This window comes from Ursus maritimus, unplaced genomic scaffold (assembly GCF_017311325.1).
Source record: "Ursus maritimus isolate PB19 unplaced genomic scaffold, ASM1731132v1 scaffold_28, whole genome shotgun sequence".
Taxonomy (NCBI): domain Eukaryota; kingdom Metazoa; phylum Chordata; class Mammalia; order Carnivora; family Ursidae; genus Ursus; species Ursus maritimus.
The window spans coordinates 11,753,111-11,771,006 of NW_024425341.1; the positions used below are offsets into that span (position 1 = coordinate 11,753,111).

Below are 17,896 nucleotides of genomic sequence, written 5' to 3' on the forward strand. Positions count from 1 at the left end.
AGATGCAGGTTTATTGCTCTTTCACCAAACTGACTAGACACATGGCCTATCTCAGAGAGTTCCAGGGCTGGGTGAGCTTCTCTATATTTAAAGGCCAATATGATTAACTGATCATGTTTCAAAGTGATATGTTTAAAGACACTAGAGAGTTCAACTCAAGGGCTTTCACCATAATTAGAGCAAAAGCATAATCTTATTCTGATCTGACAATTCAAGGTTCCAGAACAGTTTGAAATCCTAGCCCCATAAGCCCTTCTGAAATGGGAGGAAAAATAAGTGAAGAGAATATATCAAAAATAAACTAAAAAAAAATTTATATATATATATATATATTATATATATATATATATAGTATTTACTTTAACACTCCCCATCTCTGTAACGAAATTTTAAAGGGATGGGGATTCAAAAAAGTAATTTTTTTTTAACCATTTAGTCTTTTTTTTCATAAAGCATGTTTATAGCAGCTATTTGATACAAATTTACATTTTAATTTCAAAAACAGTCTTAGAATATGAGAAAATTCTAGTATCATCTTTCTGCATGTCTAATTATGTCTACTCCATTAAAGTAAGTTTGAGATTTTACCCTAAATTTAGCACAAAAAATTGCTAGAGCTCTACTGTACTTAAAAAGAATAAACCACATTAAATTTAAGGTACAAAATGACTCCATATATCACGGTTTACTTTTTTCAGATATGCCCAGAAGCTAACTAATGAGTGAATGTTTTGAATTGCTCATCAGTTATCAATACACTCACATAAGAGGCAACCTGTCATCATTTACAACATAAACTGTCATCATTTGCGACATGTGTATACTCTTCCTTAAACTGCTTAGACACTTCTAATCAAAATGACAGTGTTTACTGATTCTAGTTTTTTTAGAATCCAGAAAACTCAAAAAATGTATTAAATAGATATATAACACAATGTAACACAATAGATACATAAAACCGAAGGCAAGAAATACTTTTAAAATATATTAGTTTGGGTTTTAGGTAAGTACTATATTCAAATGGTTCAAAAACTAAATATAACGAGATACACCTTGAGCAATCTCACACAGATCCCTGTTTCCCAGCTCTACTCTCCAACCAACCACACAAGTAATCATTGTTATTAATTTCTTATATAACTCCTTCCAAAACTTTTGTGCAGATACAAGCAAATAAAAATGCATATTATTTCCCCCTTTCCTATACATACTGTCCTGCATCTTGGTCTTTTCACTTTACAGATCCTGAAAATATTTCTCACCACACAGTTACCTCATCCACACACAATAATCAATTGTACGGATATATTGATTTAAACAAGAATAGTTCATTGATGGGTACAAGTTAACTTCAAATAACTGAATTTAGTTTGTGTCTGTCTGCCTGCCCCACCTTCTCCCTTCCCGTCCCTCCCTCCATTTAGGGGGAGCAGGCACGAGAGGGCTTGAAAAAATTTTAAACAGTTCACTTGTACCTCAAAAATAAACAGAATATTGGGACACTTAGGTGGCTCGGTGGGTTGAACATCTACTCCTGGTTTCAGCTCAGGTGGTGGTGATCTCAGGGTCATGGGATTGAGCCCAGAGTTGGCTCCATGGTCAGCAGGGAGTCTGCTTGGGATTCTCCCCCACTCCCTCTGTACCTCCCGTACCTGATGCTCATTCACACGCAGGTGCTCCTTCTCTCTCTTAAATAAATCTTCTTTAAAAAATAGACTATAAAGTTAAAATTTTAAGCAATTCACTTGTACCTCAAAAATAAACAGATTATAAAGTTCCTTTATACCAACTTTCCAGTAATTCTAAAATTTCATTTTGTAATAGAAACTTACATTATTAGTCTTTACAATTTCTCCTCAGTTTTATTTTTTTAAGTTTTTTTTTTTTTTAAGATTTTATTTATTTGACACAAAGAGAGCAAACACACAAGCAGGGGGAGCAGCATGCAGAGAGGGAGGGAGAAGGAGGCACCTGCTAAGCAGAGAGCCCGACATGGGGCTCAACCCCAGGACCCTGGCATCATGACCAGAGCCAAAGGCAGACGCTTAACTGGCTGAGCCACCCAGATACCCCACTTCTCCTCAGTTTTAAAGTCAATACAGGGGCGCCTGGGTGGCTCAGTCATTGGGCATCTGCCTTCAGCTCAGGGCGTGATCCTGGCGGTCTGGGATCGAGCCCCACATCGGGCTCCTCCGCTGGAAGCCTGCTTCTTCCTCTCCCACTCCCCCTGCTTGTGATCCCTCTCTCGCTGGCTGTCTTTCTCTCTGTCAAATAAATAAAATCTTTAAAAAAAAAAAAAAAAAGAATACTAAAACTTTAATTCACTGGTTAATTTTGTGAAATGGAATAATAATAATCAATACACCTGGGATGCTGATTGTCTGTTTGAAATACTCATGTCCATAGTTATATGAAACAGTTAATACTATCATATACATAAAAAAAAAAAATCCTAGGATTAAGATCTCTTCATAGGCAACTTGAACCTAAAATTTTATTATCCTTATTCTGAAAATGGTCATTATTTAGCTTTGCTTTTCTCTAGTATTTTTCACTCAGCCACTATTTCCTGATTCAGGTCACCTGTCCTCAAAGTTTAAAGGACTGGAAATAGGAGACAGAAATACACTGAGCCAAAAGGTGAGAAGAATCCACAAAGGTAATGAGAAAAGCTTTTGGGGCGGGGGGGGGGGGGGGTAGGGGNNNNCAGACTGAAGACCACCACCTTAAAACACTAAAATTTTTTTTTGTAGTTAACAGATCACTGACCACTACTTTAGTCAAATTTTAAACCAATTCAGCTTCTCTTTTCCCACTTCTATTAGCAGTTAACTTCTGTACAGAAATCTTAAACATATTATATATTTGTCTAGCAAACGATACACATAAAAAATATATAGTACATAAAATACAGAAAAAATTCAAAAATGTCATTTGGGCATTAATTCTGGCAGAAAATAAGACAACTCGTGTTACCTATAAAAATTTTACTAACAAATATTAGAACTAAGACTTGAATTGACAAATCTTTAGAATTTGGTTACATATATTCATTTTCTACCTTTTTACAGATTCACAAGAGCAATACAAGAAGTACAATCCCTAAGAATGGCCTCCCTGAGCTCCAGCCTCTGGAATGAAACCACTACATCTGTTTATCAGTACCTTGGTTTTCAAGTTCAAAAAATTTACCCTTTTCATGATAACTGGAACACTGCCTGCTTTGTCATTCTGCTTTTATTTATATTTACAGTGGTATCTTTAGTGGTGCTGGCTTTCCTTTATGAAGTGCTTGACTGTTGCTGCTGTGTAAAAAACAAAACTGTTAAAGACTTGAAAAGTGAACCTAACCCTCTTAGAAGTATGATGGACAACATCAGAAAACGTGAAATTGAAGTGGTCTAGCATTCTACCTAAGATGAACAAAATTTCTGAAAACAGCCTTCAACTACTGAGAAAAAAGGATAATTTTCTGAGGCCAACTGTTATTATGAAAATTGACTCTGAATGATTAAAAGATTTCTAAAAGAAGAGAAAAACAAGTCAAATATGCACTTTTTGTGTGTGTATCCCTTTCATTAAATATACAGTAAAGCTTCACATATGTAAGTTACAAATCTACTTAAAATGACAATTCAAAAACTGGATAAAAGATTCCTAGATCTCAATATTAAGATATAAAACGTAAGACAGAAAACATAAGCAAGATCAACTTGCTTGCAACTTGCAACTCTGACCTAAACAAACCATGTGGACTAAAAAATAAACTACCCTCCATGTGTTTTGGTAATAAAAACACTATTTAAAATGCTTACCTAAATCCAAAGTAAATAATCCATTTACATATAAAATCTCTACTTATTAAAAAGAAGTATATTCTAGGTTACTGAGGACAACTTATACATTTTATAAAGACTTAAGTTTTATGTAGGGATTAGTGTGGAAAAAAGTCTCAAAATAGAATGATCAGAAGTATACCTGCACAAAATTTTCATAAAACTGATTTACTGTTTAATAAGAAACACATGGTGTAAGAAGGGCCAGACTATTTTCAAACTAAAACTTACTAGTATACCTCCTAAATTGTATTTCCTGAGCTTATTCTTTCATTTTGCTGCTCATATTCATATTCTCAAGGGCTAAGATACCCAATGCTGAAAAGACTACCCCCCCCCAAAAAAAGGTGAAAGATAGGACCACATAACACCTGTTAAGAAATACTGCAGTTTTGGGGCGCCTGGGTGGCACAGCGGTTAAGCGTCTGCCTTCGGCTCAGGGCGTGATCCCAGCGTTATGGGATCGAGCCCCACATCAGGCTCTTCCGCTATGAGCCTGCTTCTTCCTCTCCCACTCCCCCTGCTTGTGTTCCCTCTCTTGCTGGCTGTCTCTATCTGTCGAATAAATACATAAACTCTTTAAAAAAAAAAAAAAGAAATACTGCAGTTTTATCTTTTGGAATTACAAGGGCTGTACAAATATTGTATTTTATAACCCTAATACTACTTTGCTACCACCCATGAACAAACATAAGCCTGCTCTTAACCACCAAAACTGCCCTTAACCAGAAACATCATTCGTGGAATTTACCCTGAGAAATTAGTTCAAAAGAAAAAAACCTCAAGATACAAAGAGATTTCTAAAAGCATTACTCAAAATAACAACAAAAAAATGGAAGTAGCAGCCTTTAAATACGACATATCAACTTAGCTTATTTAGAAGCTACTGAAAATTAAGTCACAATAGAAAATATTTGATATATGAAGTGAAAAATACACATCTAGGCACGCATGGGTGGCTTAGTCGGTTAGGTGTCCGACTCTTCTGTTTCCGCTCAGGTCGTGATCTCATGGGTTGTGGGATGGAGCCCCAGTGGGGCTCAGAGGGGAGTCTGCTTGAAAGATTCTCTCCCTCTGCCCCTCCCCCAGCTCTCCTTTCTCTCTCAGATAAATAAATCTTAAAAAGAAAAATACGTATCTGTCATTTTCAACTTAGAGAACCCTAACCATCAGTTTGGAATCACTTCTCCACAAATGTTTTTTCTAACATTAGAAATAAACACAAATAATGTAACCAACTTTCAAAGGACTTGTGAAACCTGTACACAAAATACTTTGGTACCAGGAGATATTCTGAGCACTAATAAAACCACATTTTCATAAATGGTAAACTCTCGAGTCCTTGCCATAAATGGGAAGCATACAGATCATTTAATTACTAAATTTCTTGATAATGGACAATACTAACTTTTCCCTACCTTACACTGTAATTTATTTAACCATTCAACAAACATGTATTGAGTGCCTCTATGTGTGAGAGATTAGGTTACAATGGCAAACAAGTAATCACGCAATTACAAGGACACACAATAGCTTTGTCAGAAATAATGAGTGCTATGGGAATCAAAGGCTAAGCGCTGAATTCAAATAGGAAAGTAGAAATAATATGACTTTTAGGCTGCAACCTAAAAGAGGAATAGGAGGTAGCCAAAGGAAAGAGGGAAGGACCTAAGAAAGAATATTCCAGGAAGAGGACATAATGTGGGCAAGGGTCAAGAGTCAAAAGCGAGTAAAGCGTGTTAAAGGAGCTACAGGACAGTATCACAGGACAAAGTATAAGAAAAACAGTGACATATTGGTATAAAAGGTAACGGAGACTAGGTCAGGTAGGGCATGTAGACATCAGGAAAAGATGGGCTTCATCTGAAAAGCAATGATGATCAGCCTAAAAACAGTGACTTGATCAGACTGATGATTAGAAAAATCACTGACTACTGTACAGAGTAGACATAAAAAAGTTAAGCCAGGAAACCTTGTAAGCACCTAATCAGACAATCCACTTATAGTGACCCAATCGAGGGTGGTATGGTAGTCCTCAGTGTTTACACCCAGTATTTCCTGCTTTCCCCTTTTAGAGCACTTGGAACCCCCTGTGTCTGGGTACAGCCTTGTGACTAGCTCTAGACAATAAATTGTGAGAGAAAGTGATGTCTCACCACCAGGCAAGAGGATTTTAACTACCAGGCAAGATATTCCAGAGTTCTTTCTCCCTCCGGCACTGAGACCAACACTTGAAAGATCAGCTCCTCTATCAGCCTGGGTCCTCTGAGTGATTATAAGGAGCTAAGACCCTTTGCCAACACATGATAAACATGTGGTATGAAAGAGAAACAACAAATCTTTGCTGTTTTTAAGACACTGAGATTTTGTACTGTTAAAAAACAAAAGAAAGAAAGAAAGAAACCCACAGGCCCAAATTAGCATCACTTTAACCAAGCTCCAAAACTGGTGTTTAATACATAATCTAACCGCAGTTTCAAACTCCCTCAGAAACGTAGTCTTAACTGGTCAGTCAGGAATTTTTCAATCAATGCCTGAGTATGCCACATGGACCCTTTTCCATTCCCCAAAGGAAGATGAGGTCATCCGCATCAGACCCGGGGGCTCTTCCCCCTAGAGAGGGCCTGGCCTAGAACAGTCCTTTTCTTTTGCCAATAACTTTCCTGAATCCACCCTCCTTCTATAAAAAGCTTCCATTTTGTACAATTCCTTGGAATGCCTCTCTACTTGCTAGATGGGATGCTGCCTGATTCATAAATCATTTCATAAAGCCAATTAGATCTTCAATTACTTGGTTGAATTCTGTTATTTAGCAGGAGCAAAGATATTCTTAAGCAGATCAAAGTGACTATGTCTAAGAGTGGGTCTGTGCTAATGTTTAAAACAGTGTACTACGAATTAATTCAATGTACATTTCACTGGAATGAGGAAAAATCAACTTTACGTATGTACTAATAAGACCGACAGCCCTACTTCATAAAAAGATTACTTCTGCTTTAACATCAATTAGTAAAACAGCTTGCAAAACATCTAACAAAATGACATCCGTGAAGATTACTATCGCTACATTTTTAGGTAGGTAAATAATTTGTTGTCAATTACACTGGACTGACCTTGTTTAAAAGGTAATAGTCAAAGACTAAACTAAACCCAAAATAAGTAGAAGAAAGGAAAAATAATGGTGAAATAGAAACAAATAAAAAAACAGAAAAACATAAGAGAAAAATTAATGAAATCAAAAGTTGATTTTTTGAAAAGATCAACAAAATAAAACACAAAGTCTTAAAAATTAGAAATGAAAGGAGGAGGGTTATCACTACTGACCTTACAGATATCAAAGGATTCCAAGGAAATACTTTGAAAAACTTTAGACAGTGTGGATAATGGAATGGACAAACTCCTAAAAAGATACAAAGCACCAAAATTAACTCAAGAAGATAACGAGTTATCTGAACAGACCTGTAAGAATTTCTATAAGAGCTTCCCACATGGCTTCACTAGCAAACTCTACCAAAAATTTAAAAACTGCCTTCACACTCTTCCAGAAAACAGTGGAAAAGAGAACACTTCACCAATCATTTTATGAGGCCAGAAATATTCTGACAGGCATCACAAGAAAACTACAAACCATACCCTCATGAATACAAACACAAAACTCCTGTACTAAATACCAGCAATCTGAAATTCCACCACAAATAAAAAGGATTATACATCATGACCAAGCAGAATTTATTCTAAGAATGCCAGACTGGTTTAACATCTGAAAAATCAATTTATGTAATATTAATAAAGAACAAGAATATTATCTTCACAAAAGATGCAGAAAAAGCATTTGACAACATCCAATACCCACTTAAGATTAAAAACTCTCAACAAACTAGAAGCAGTTTGCCCTGATAATGGGCATCTACAAAATCCATGCAGCTAAGATCATACATACACGTGGAAGATGGAATGCCTTTCCCCTGAGATCAAGAACAAGGCAAAGACGTTCACCCTCATCACCTGTATTTAACATTCTATTAGCCAGTCCTGGGCAGAAAAAAAGGAAAGAAAGAAGGAAAGGCATTCACATTGGAAAGGACAAAGTAAATCTGTCCTTACTCGCATATGACACAATCTTGTATGTGAAAAAACCCTATGCAATTCACACACATGCACACACACACAACTAGAAAGAATGAACAAGTTCCACAAGGTTGTAGAATACAAGATCAATGTACAAAAACTATTGTATTTCTGGGGCACCTGGGGCACTCAGTTGGTTAAGCGTCTGCCTTCAGCTCAGGTCATGATCCCAAGGTCCTGGGACTGAACCCCACCAGGCTCCCTGCTCAGCGGGGAGTCTGCTTCTCCCTCCTCCTCTGCCCTCCCCCCCCATGTGTGCTCTCTCGCTCTCAATTTACCTCAAAAAAAAAAAAAAAAAAATCTATTGTATTTTTATATACTAGCAATGAACAATCCAAAAATCAAATTAAGAAAACAATTTCATTCACAATATCAAAAAGAATAAAATATTTAGGAATAAATTTAATGAAAGACTTGTATATTTAAAACAATAAAACATTGTCAAAAGAAATTAAAAACCTAAAAAAAACAAAAAAAAAGTAGAAGTAAATTTTCATGACCCTGGGTTAGGCAAAGATTTCTTAGATACGACACACCTAGAATGCAAGTGATATTGGATCAATAAATTGTATCTGGGGTGCCTGGTTGGCGCAGTCAGTTAAGTGTCGGACTTTGGCTCCAGTCTTGATCTCGGGTCCTGGGATCAAGCCCCATGTGGGGCTCTGCGTTCAGTGGGGAGTCTGCTCCTACCTCTGCCCCTACCCCTGCTCATTCTCTCTAATAAATAAAATCTTAAAAAAAAAAAAAAAAAAGAAAGAAAGAAAGAAAAGAAATTGTAGCCAGAATATATAAAGAACTCTTATAAATCAATAGGGAGAAAACAATGAAACTTTAAGTGGGCAAAAAAATCTGAATAAACATTTGACCGAAGACGGCACACGAACAGCTAATAAGCAAATGAAATGATGCTCAACATCATTAATCATTACAGAACTGCATGTTAAAACCACAATGAGGGGCGCCTGAGTGGCTCAGTCAGTTAAACGTCTGCCTGCCTTTGGCTCAGGTCATGATCCCAGGGTCCTGGAATCAAGCTCCACCTCAGGCTCCCTGCTCAGCAGGGAGTCGGCTTCTCCCTCTGTCCCTCTCCCCCCTTCCCACCCGCTGCTCCTGCATGCTCTTTCTCAAGTAAATATCTTAAAAAAAAACAACACACACACACACACACACACACACACGGTACCACTTTACAACCACTAGAATAGCTATAATCAAAAACACAAGAAATCCAAGAAATGACAAGTCTTAACAAGAGTGAAAAAAAAAATAGAACCCTCATGTACTGAGAATGTAAAATGTTATAGTCATTTTGGTCCACACAAAAAGCCTGTACATTAATGCTCAAAGCAGCACTATTCATAATAGGCAAAAGGTAGAAATAATCTAAATGTCCATTAACCAACGAATGGATAAACAAATTGTAATATACCCATACACTGGATTACTCTTCAGCAATAAAGCACAATGAAGTACTGACGCATGCTACACATAGATGAATCCTGGACAAAACACAAAGCAAACTGAATCCCACAACAAATAAAAAGAATTATACCCCACAACCAAGTAGGACCTATTCCAAGAATGAAAGGGCTGGTTTAACATCTGAAAAATCAACTAATGTAATATACCATGTTAAAAGCATAATCAACAAAAAGATCCTCTCAATAAATACTAAGTAAAAGAAGCCACACACTACATATTGTACAATTTCATTCATACGAAATGTCTGGAAAAAGCAAATATATAGAGACAGAAAGTAGACTATTGGTTATCTGGGGCTGGGGCGGGAACAAGAAGTGACTGTAAATGGGAACAAAGGATCTTTTGGGGATAATGGAAATGTTCTAAAATTCAGTTCTATTAAAAGGTGCACAATTCTGTAAATTTGCCAAAAATCTTTGAACTGTACACTTAAAAAGATTGAAATACATGGTATATAAATTAAGCTTCAACAAAGGTATTTTCTGAAAAGATAATAATCTAAATTCTAACTATAACACAAGACTATTAACATCTTAAGAACCATCTATTCTCTCTTATTACATTCCCTTATACTTAATGTCTAACAATAAATAAAAAATGAATTTGCCATAACTAAAAGGTTTCCTGAAAAATAAAAACTGAACAGTCCTAAAGTCAATTTTACTAACCAGAATTTTGTTTAGAGCCTGATGATCCTCCATGTTCTAGCTTTGCTTTCTTCTTCTTTGATGATGATGATGATGATTCAGAAGATACTGAACGTTTTTCTACTACAGGAGTGGAGAGAGCTCGTTTTTTGAACAACTCCCTTTCTCTCAACAGGCTTGGATCCATAATTCTGCAAAGATATAAGTAAGTATTTTTAATACAGATTTTAATCATTCAAACCTATAGGCCAAATCCATAGGTCCCAAGGAGAATTACTTCTAAACAAAATTACCTTTTACTATTAGCTCTCCAGCACTGGTATTTATTCACTTAGTCATTCACTTAAAAATCTTTAATTAGTACCTATCGTGTGCTAGGCACCATGCTAGGCACTAGTAAAGAGAAACAATTATTCTCTAAAGCCCTAGAACTGTACTGTCCAATATGATAGTCACTGATCACATGTGCCTATGGAACACCTGAAATGGGGCTAGAATTGAGATGTACTTTACACACCAGATTTAAGAGACACAGTATAAAGAACTTTTACAATTACTGATGTTTTAGATTGATTACATGTTGATATGATATTTTAGGATACACTAGGTTAAATAAAATACTAAAATTAATTTCCCCCAACAATATGAGCATTTTAAGAAATACAGAAAAAGTATGTGACAAAAATCTGTCCAGGATAAAAACTCTCAACAAAGTGGGTTTAGAGGGAACATACCTCAACATAATAAAGACCAAATATGAAAAACTCAAAGCTAACATCATACACAATGGTTAAAATGTGAAAACTTGTCCTCTAAGATCAGAAATAAGACAAAGATATCCACTCTCCCCACTTTTATTCACCACAGTAGTGGAAGTACTAGATGCAGCAATCAGACAAGAAAAAAAAGCACCCAAACTTGTTGGGTGCCTGGGTGGCTCAGTCGGTTAAGTGTCTGACTTCAGCTCAGGTCATGATCTCAGGGTCATGGGATTGAGCCCCACATGGGGCTCCCCACTTAGCAGGGAGTCTGTCCATCTCCCTCTGCCCCTCCCCCTGCTCATGCACACACTCACTCTCTCAAAGAAGATTATAAAGATTTTTTTAAAAGATTATAAAAAAATAAGCATCCAAACTTGTAATGAACACATGAAACTGTCACTATTTGCAGAAGACATGATATACATACAGAAACCCCTAAAGACTCCACCAAAAAAATTAATAAATGAAATCACTGAATTGCTGAATACAAAATTAATACACAGGAATGCGTCCTGTTCCTAATCACTAATAACAAAGTAGCAGAAAGAGGAGTTAAGAAAACAACGCCATTTACAACTGCACCAGAAAGAATAAAATACCCGGGAATAAATTTAACCAAGGAGGTCAAAGACCTACACTCTAAAAACTGTAAGACACTGATGAAAGAAATGGAAGATGACACAAACAAATGGAAAGATATTCCATGCTCATGGATTAAAAGAATATCATTAAAATGTCCTCACCCCTCAAAAGAATCTTCAGATTCAATGCAATCCCAATCAAAATACCAACAGCATTTTTCACAGAACTAGAACACATAATCCTAACATTTGTATGAAACCACAAGACTCTGAATAGCCAAAGTAATCTTGAAAAAGCAGCACAAAGCTAGAGGTATCACTATCCCAGATTTCAAGACACACTACAAAGCTATAGTAACAGAACAGCATAGCTCTGGAACAAAAAGAGACACATAGATCAACACAACAGAGAGCCCAGAAATAAACTCACACCTAAGTGGAAAATGAATCCATGACAAAGGAAGCAAGAACATATACAATGGGGGAAAAGACAGTCTCTTCAACAAATGGTGCTGGGAAAACCAGACAGCTACACACAAAAAACAAATGAAACTTGACCACTTTCTTACACCACACACAAATATAAACTCAAAATGGATCCAAGACGAAATATGAGACCTGAAACCTTGAAACACCTAAAAGAAAATATAAGACAGTTAGCTCTTGGACACTGGCCTTAGCAACATTTTTCTAGATATGTCTCCTCAGGCAAGGAAACAAAAGCAAAAATAAACTATTGGGAGTTCATCAAAATAAAAAGCTTGTGCAGAGCAAAGGAAACCATCAACAAAACAAAAAAATAACCTATTGAATGGGAAAAGATATTTGTAAATGATATACCTGATAAGGGGTTAATATCCAAAATATAAAGAATTTACATAATTTAGTACCAAAAAAACAACCACTCGGATTAAAAAATGGGTAGAGGACCTGAACACACATTTTTCCAAACAAGACGTACAAATGGCCAACAGATACATGAAAAGATGCTTAACGTTCCTAATCATTAGGGAAATGAAAATCAAAACCACAATAAGATATCAACTCATTAGAATGGCTGGTATCAAAAAGACAAGAACTAACAAGTGTTGACAAGGATGTGGAGAAAAGGCAACCCTCATGCACTGTTGATGGGAATGCAAACTGGTGCGGCCACCGTGAAAACACGATGCAGGTTCCAAAAAATTAAAAATAGAAATACCATATGATCCAATAATTCCACTACTGGCATTTACCCAAAGAAAACAAAAAACACTAATTCAAAGAGATATATGCAGCCCTATGTTTACTGCAGCATTATTTACAATAGCCAAGCTATGAAAGCAATCCAAGTGTCCATCAACAAATAAAGAAAATGTGATATACACACACACAATGGAATATTAACCATAAAAAAAAAGAGATCTTGCCGTTTGAGACAACATTCGTGAACCCAGAGGATATCATGCTAAGTGAAATAAGCAGATACAAATACTATTATCATTTATATGTATAATTTTAAAAAAAAAACGAACAGATTCATAAATACAGAGAACATACTCATAGTTGCCAAGGGGGAGGTTGATGGGGAGATGGGAAAAAATAGGAAAAGGGGATTAAGAGGTATAAACTTCCAGTTATAAAATACATAAGTCATGGAGACGAAAAATACAGCATTACAGAATATACTCAATAATAATTATATAAAGTTGCATGGTGACAAATGGGGACTATACTTATGGTGAACACTGAGTAATGTACAGTTGTTGAATCAATATGTTGTACACCTAAAATTAATATAACACTGTATGTCAATTACACTTTCTCTTTCTCCTTTTTTTTAAATGTAGGCTCCACACCCAGCATGGAATCCAACAGGGCTTGAACCCATGACCCTGAGATCAAGACCTGAGCTGAGATCGAGTCCGACGCTTAACCAACTGAGCCACCCAGGCACCCCTGCCAATTATACTTCAATAATGAAAAATTAAAAATAAAATTTTAAATATTAAAACATTTTGGGGCACCTGGGTGGCACAGCGGTTAAGCGTCTGCCTTCGGCTCAGGGCGTGATCCCAGCGTTGTGGGATCGAGCCCCACATCAGGCTCCTCCGCTGGCAGCCTGCTTCTTCCTCTCCCACTCACCTTGCTTGTGTTCCCTCTCTCGCTGGCTAGCTCTATCTCTGTCAAATAAATAAATAAAATCTTTTAAATAAATAAATAAATAAATAAATAAATATTAAAACATTTAAAAATTAATTTGCCCTAATTTTTTCTAGTTTTTAAAAAAATATGGCTACTAGAAAACTTTGAATTCCATGTGTGGCTCACATTTGCTGCTCACAATGTATTTCTATTGGACAATGCTGCTCTAGAAATAACATCAGAACTACTAGGCAGAAATTAGGAGGCAGATGTAGGCTCGCTGCAAAAAAAAAAAAAATAAGTAAAAAGAGAGAGAGAGAGAACCATCAGAATCACTTACAAATGAAAAGCTGTGCTTTAAAACAGGTGAACTCTCAGGGCACCTGCATGGCTCAGTTGGTTAGGCGTCCACCTTCAGCTTGGGTCATGATCCTGGAGTCCTGGCATCGAGTCCCACACAGGCTCCCTGCCTCTCCCTCTGCCACTTCCCCCTGCTTGTGCTCTCTTACTCAATCTCAAATAAATAAATAAAATATTTTTTAAAAATAAAAATAAAACTGGTGAACTCTTTAAGCAATAAAAAGGCTGGATTAAAATTTGTTAGAAATATCTACAGAAAATTCCTGATTTAGGAGGAGGTGGGACTAGACCTTTTTCGGTTTTTTCCCAGTTCTAAAACTCCACAGTTCTAAGCAACTTCAGTACAACCAGGGAAGCCACAGATCATTCAAAAAGTATTTTATTTTATTTGTTTTTAAGTAGGGGCTTGAACTCAGGACCATGATATTGAGACTTGAGCTGAGATCAAGAGTCAGACACTTAACCTACCGAGCCACCCAAGTGCCCTTCGACAAGTACTTAAGGTGTTCCTCTCTTATGATCCAATAATCACACTACTGGGTATTCACCCAAAGAATACAAAAACTTTAATTCAAAAAGATATTCACCCCCAAGTTTACTGCAGCATTATTTACAATAGTCAAATTATGGAAACAGCCCAAGTGTCCACTAATAGATGAATGGATAAATAAGATGTCGTGTATATATATACATGGGATATTATTTAGCCATAAAAAAGAACGAAATTTTGCCATTTGCAACAACATGGCTGAATCTAGAGAGTATAATGCTAAGCACAATAAGACAGTCAAAGAAAGACAAATACCATATAATTTCACTCATATGTGGAATTTAAGAAACAAAACAAAGGGGAGGGGGGAAAAAGACAAACCAAAAAACAGACTCTTAGCTATAGAGAATAAACGAATGGTTACCAGAGGGGAGGCGGGTGGGAGAGATGGGTGAAACAAGTGATGGGGATTAAGAGTACACTTATCTTGATGAGCAATGAGTAATATATGGAACTGGTAAGTCACTATTTTATACACGTGAAACTAATATAACACTGTATGTTAACTACACTGGAATTAAAATGTAAAAAGTTCCTTCCTTGAGACCCATAAGCACAGAATAAACTGATGGTTGCCAGAGGAGAGGGGGATGAGAGGGTTTGGGGGATGGGCAAAATGGGTGAAAGGGAGTGGGATATACAGGCCTCCAGTTAAGGAATGAACAAGTCATGGGGATGAAAGGTTTAGCACAGCGAATATAGTCAATGGTACTGTAATAGCGTTGTATGGTGACGAATGGTAGCTACACTTCTGGTAAGTATAGCATACGGTACAGAGTTGTAAAATCACTATTTTGGAGGCAACTGAGTGGCTCAGTCGTTAAGCGTCTGCCTTCGGCTCAGTCATGATCCCGGGGTCCCGCAATCAAGCTCCACAAGCCCCACGTTGGGGTCTCTGCTCAGTAGGGAGTCTGTTTCTCCTTCTCCCTCTGCCTCTCCCCACCCTCCTCCTGCTCGCACTCCCTCGCACGCGCTCTCTCCCCCCCCCCAAATGAATAAATAAAATCTTTAAAAAAGAAAAAACAATTCCTCTCAAGTTGGAACTCTCCTAGAATACCACGGAAAGTCTAGGAAGTGCAACAAGTTGATCATGTAAATGATTTTTTGCATTTTTCACCAGTAGGGAAGGAAGGTCTGGGAGGAAAAAGGCTCTAACTTTTTTTTTTTTTTAACTTTATTTTATTTTGCTTTGTTTCCAATAGGTTCCCAACGCGGGGCTGGAACTCACCACCCTGAGATCAAGACCTCAGCTGAGCTCAAGGGCCGGACACTTAACCAACGGAGCCACCCAGGTGCCCCATCTTAACTGTGAAAGCCTTCACGCACAGTGTAGCTCAATAAATATTTCTTAAATGAATAATGAACACAAAAACATCTTTAAATTGCTTTAACCTTGTTATAGGTTTCACAAGCCTTTATTAAATGTCTTGTGTTTGTGACTCAAAGCTTGTGTACTTGTCTTGAGTTTATGTACTCCAAGCTCTGAAGAGTTCTAGAAGATAAACCCTTGCCTTCAAGCAGCTTACATTTGAGATTAAAGAATTGAGCACTGTGCTTAAAAAGCAATGAATAAAATGTGACTTAGAGTGCAAAAAGTTAAAAATATAAGCACTGATAAGAAATAATCAGAGTAAACTTTACTTGAATAAGAGGCACTGGTATCAAAGACCTGACTTCTGGAACCCTCAGTACTAATCTCTAACTGCAGCATGACCCTACGCAATCCACTAGACCTCTCTAAATCCAGTTTTATCATAAGCAAAATGAAAATACTACCAATGCTGTCTACATCTAGCCCAACTTTAAAATGAGACAATGTTTGTGAAAAGCAGTTTTTTTACATAATAAAGCTATACAAATATGTTATTTCACTGCTACTATTTTGAGTTGGATCTGAAAAGAAAAAATGATTATGCTAGGGTGAGGAACGAAGGAGAGAGTCTGGGGGGATCACAAGTGATAAAGTGGGGGCAACAAACCAAAAACAGGAAACATATGTAGCTATTTATTTCACCTTGTAAAGACAGGTAATTAAACCAGGCTTTTAATCATGATTTTAACACAGACTTAAACAAAAGCCTTAGAGGTTACAAAAACCTAAATGCTTACAGCACTTGAGCCTCACAATTCTATGAGACAATAGGTATTAGTTTTATTCCTTATTTTAATATGTGAAATCTGAAGTGAAGAGGTACAGTTAAGGTCACACATTTTAAGTACCTAGGCCGGGACACGAATACCCTGCCTCCTAAATCAAACGCTTCCCTACTCCAGACCTGAAATGCTGGTCAAGGCCTCTGAAACAAAGGCGACCTGTGTGCTACGGATAACGTTCAATGGCACCTCGAGAAGACTTAATCTCTCTCTCTCTCTCCCCCCCACTATCACATGTTCCGCCAAACTTTCCCCTTTTTTCAGACCACTCAAAAAATCTGTAGAGTTTTACATATACTGGCCAGTGTAGTAGACAGGATACATTCCCATGCCCATTTTCCATTAAAAAAAAAAAATCACAACTCAGGGAGTTAACGTGTTCCTCCACGGATGGTCACTAAGAAGCCAAAAATTAAATCAAAATCTTCTGGCTCCAAAGCACACGTTCTTTCCACTCTACCATACGGCTTTTTTCAACCTCTCTACTTTTCTTCTCTTTCGCTTCTCTCCCTGCGTAAGCCTCAGAACTGCCACCAGCACCTAAGAACACTACCAAGAACAGCCAGCAAGGTAAGAAACCAGACTGCTTACCCCTTAAATCACAGGAATGGAGAGGTGGACGAAGAGGTACCGTAGTGTTTTGATGTGGAACATGTCTCTAGACTTTGCAGACGAAACGACTATAACTAAACTTTAGAAATCATTACAAACCCAGTCTCCAAAAGGCAGCTTTAAAAAACAGCCCGTGAAGGTGCATCTAAATCACAGCCTTTAGTTGAACACCGTGGTTCCCTAAACTCCACACACGTTTCGCTCGCCTACCGCTAAAGTAAAGTCGAGGGCTAGGAAGAGACACAATCGGCTCTCTGCGAATTTCCCCTTTCCAACCCAAAAGTTTGCTCAGTGGACCTCCGGCCTAAAAGACAATGCTCCCAAGAAGTTGTTACTGTGTTTAGTGTTTCGCGCAGAGAACCGCAGCCCCAGCCTCCCGAGAGCTGGAAGACAAGCTCGCCCCTCGGGAGGAGGCGGTCCCGAGGAACAACAGGCCGGGGCTCCGCTCCCCTCACCAGGCGGCCGCAGCCCCTACCTGAGCGAGGAGGGCCGCCCCACGCGACCGGCCGCCGCCTCCCAGCGCCTCCACCTCGACCAGCCGCCCACGCCCGCGTGGCCACCGCTTCCTGCTCCTCGTCAGCGCCCCCGCCTGCCCGCACGCACGCCCAGCGCAGCCCCGCCAGGTCGGGGTCTCGGCACCGGCGGCGGCGGCGGCGGCGGC

At 37.9% G+C, this 17,896-nt stretch overlaps 2 protein-coding genes across 2 annotated transcripts in view; one reads left to right on the plus strand and one right to left on the minus strand.

Moving 5' to 3' along the window:
- GTF2E2 (general transcription factor IIE subunit 2) overlaps window positions 1-17,876 on the minus strand; it is a 57,456-nt gene extending 39,580 nt beyond the window's left edge. The window contains exons 1-2 of the mRNA XM_008686569.2: window positions 17,711-17,876; window positions 10,115-10,284 (exon numbers count right to left, since the gene is read on the minus strand). Of these exons, the coding sequence (XP_008684791.1) occupies window positions 10,115-10,280 (166 nt within the window). The 5' untranslated portion in view covers window positions 10,281-10,284; window positions 17,711-17,876. The remainder of the gene's footprint in view (window positions 1-10,114; window positions 10,285-17,710) is intronic.
- On the plus strand, window positions 2,725-4,298 carry SMIM18 (small integral membrane protein 18). Its single transcript, XM_040643281.1, has one exon. The coding sequence runs from the start codon at window positions 3,109-3,111 to the stop codon at window positions 3,403-3,405; it is 297 nt and encodes a 98-aa protein (XP_040499215.1). The 5' UTR covers window positions 2,725-3,108; the 3' UTR covers window positions 3,406-4,298.
- Window positions 17,877-17,896: the final 20 nt, after the last annotated feature.

Excerpts from the sequence above, each read along its gene's own strand:
- SMIM18 (XM_040643281.1), top strand. The coding sequence starts at position 3,109 with ATGGCCTCCCTGAGCTCCAGCCTCTGGAATGAAACCACTACATCTGTT.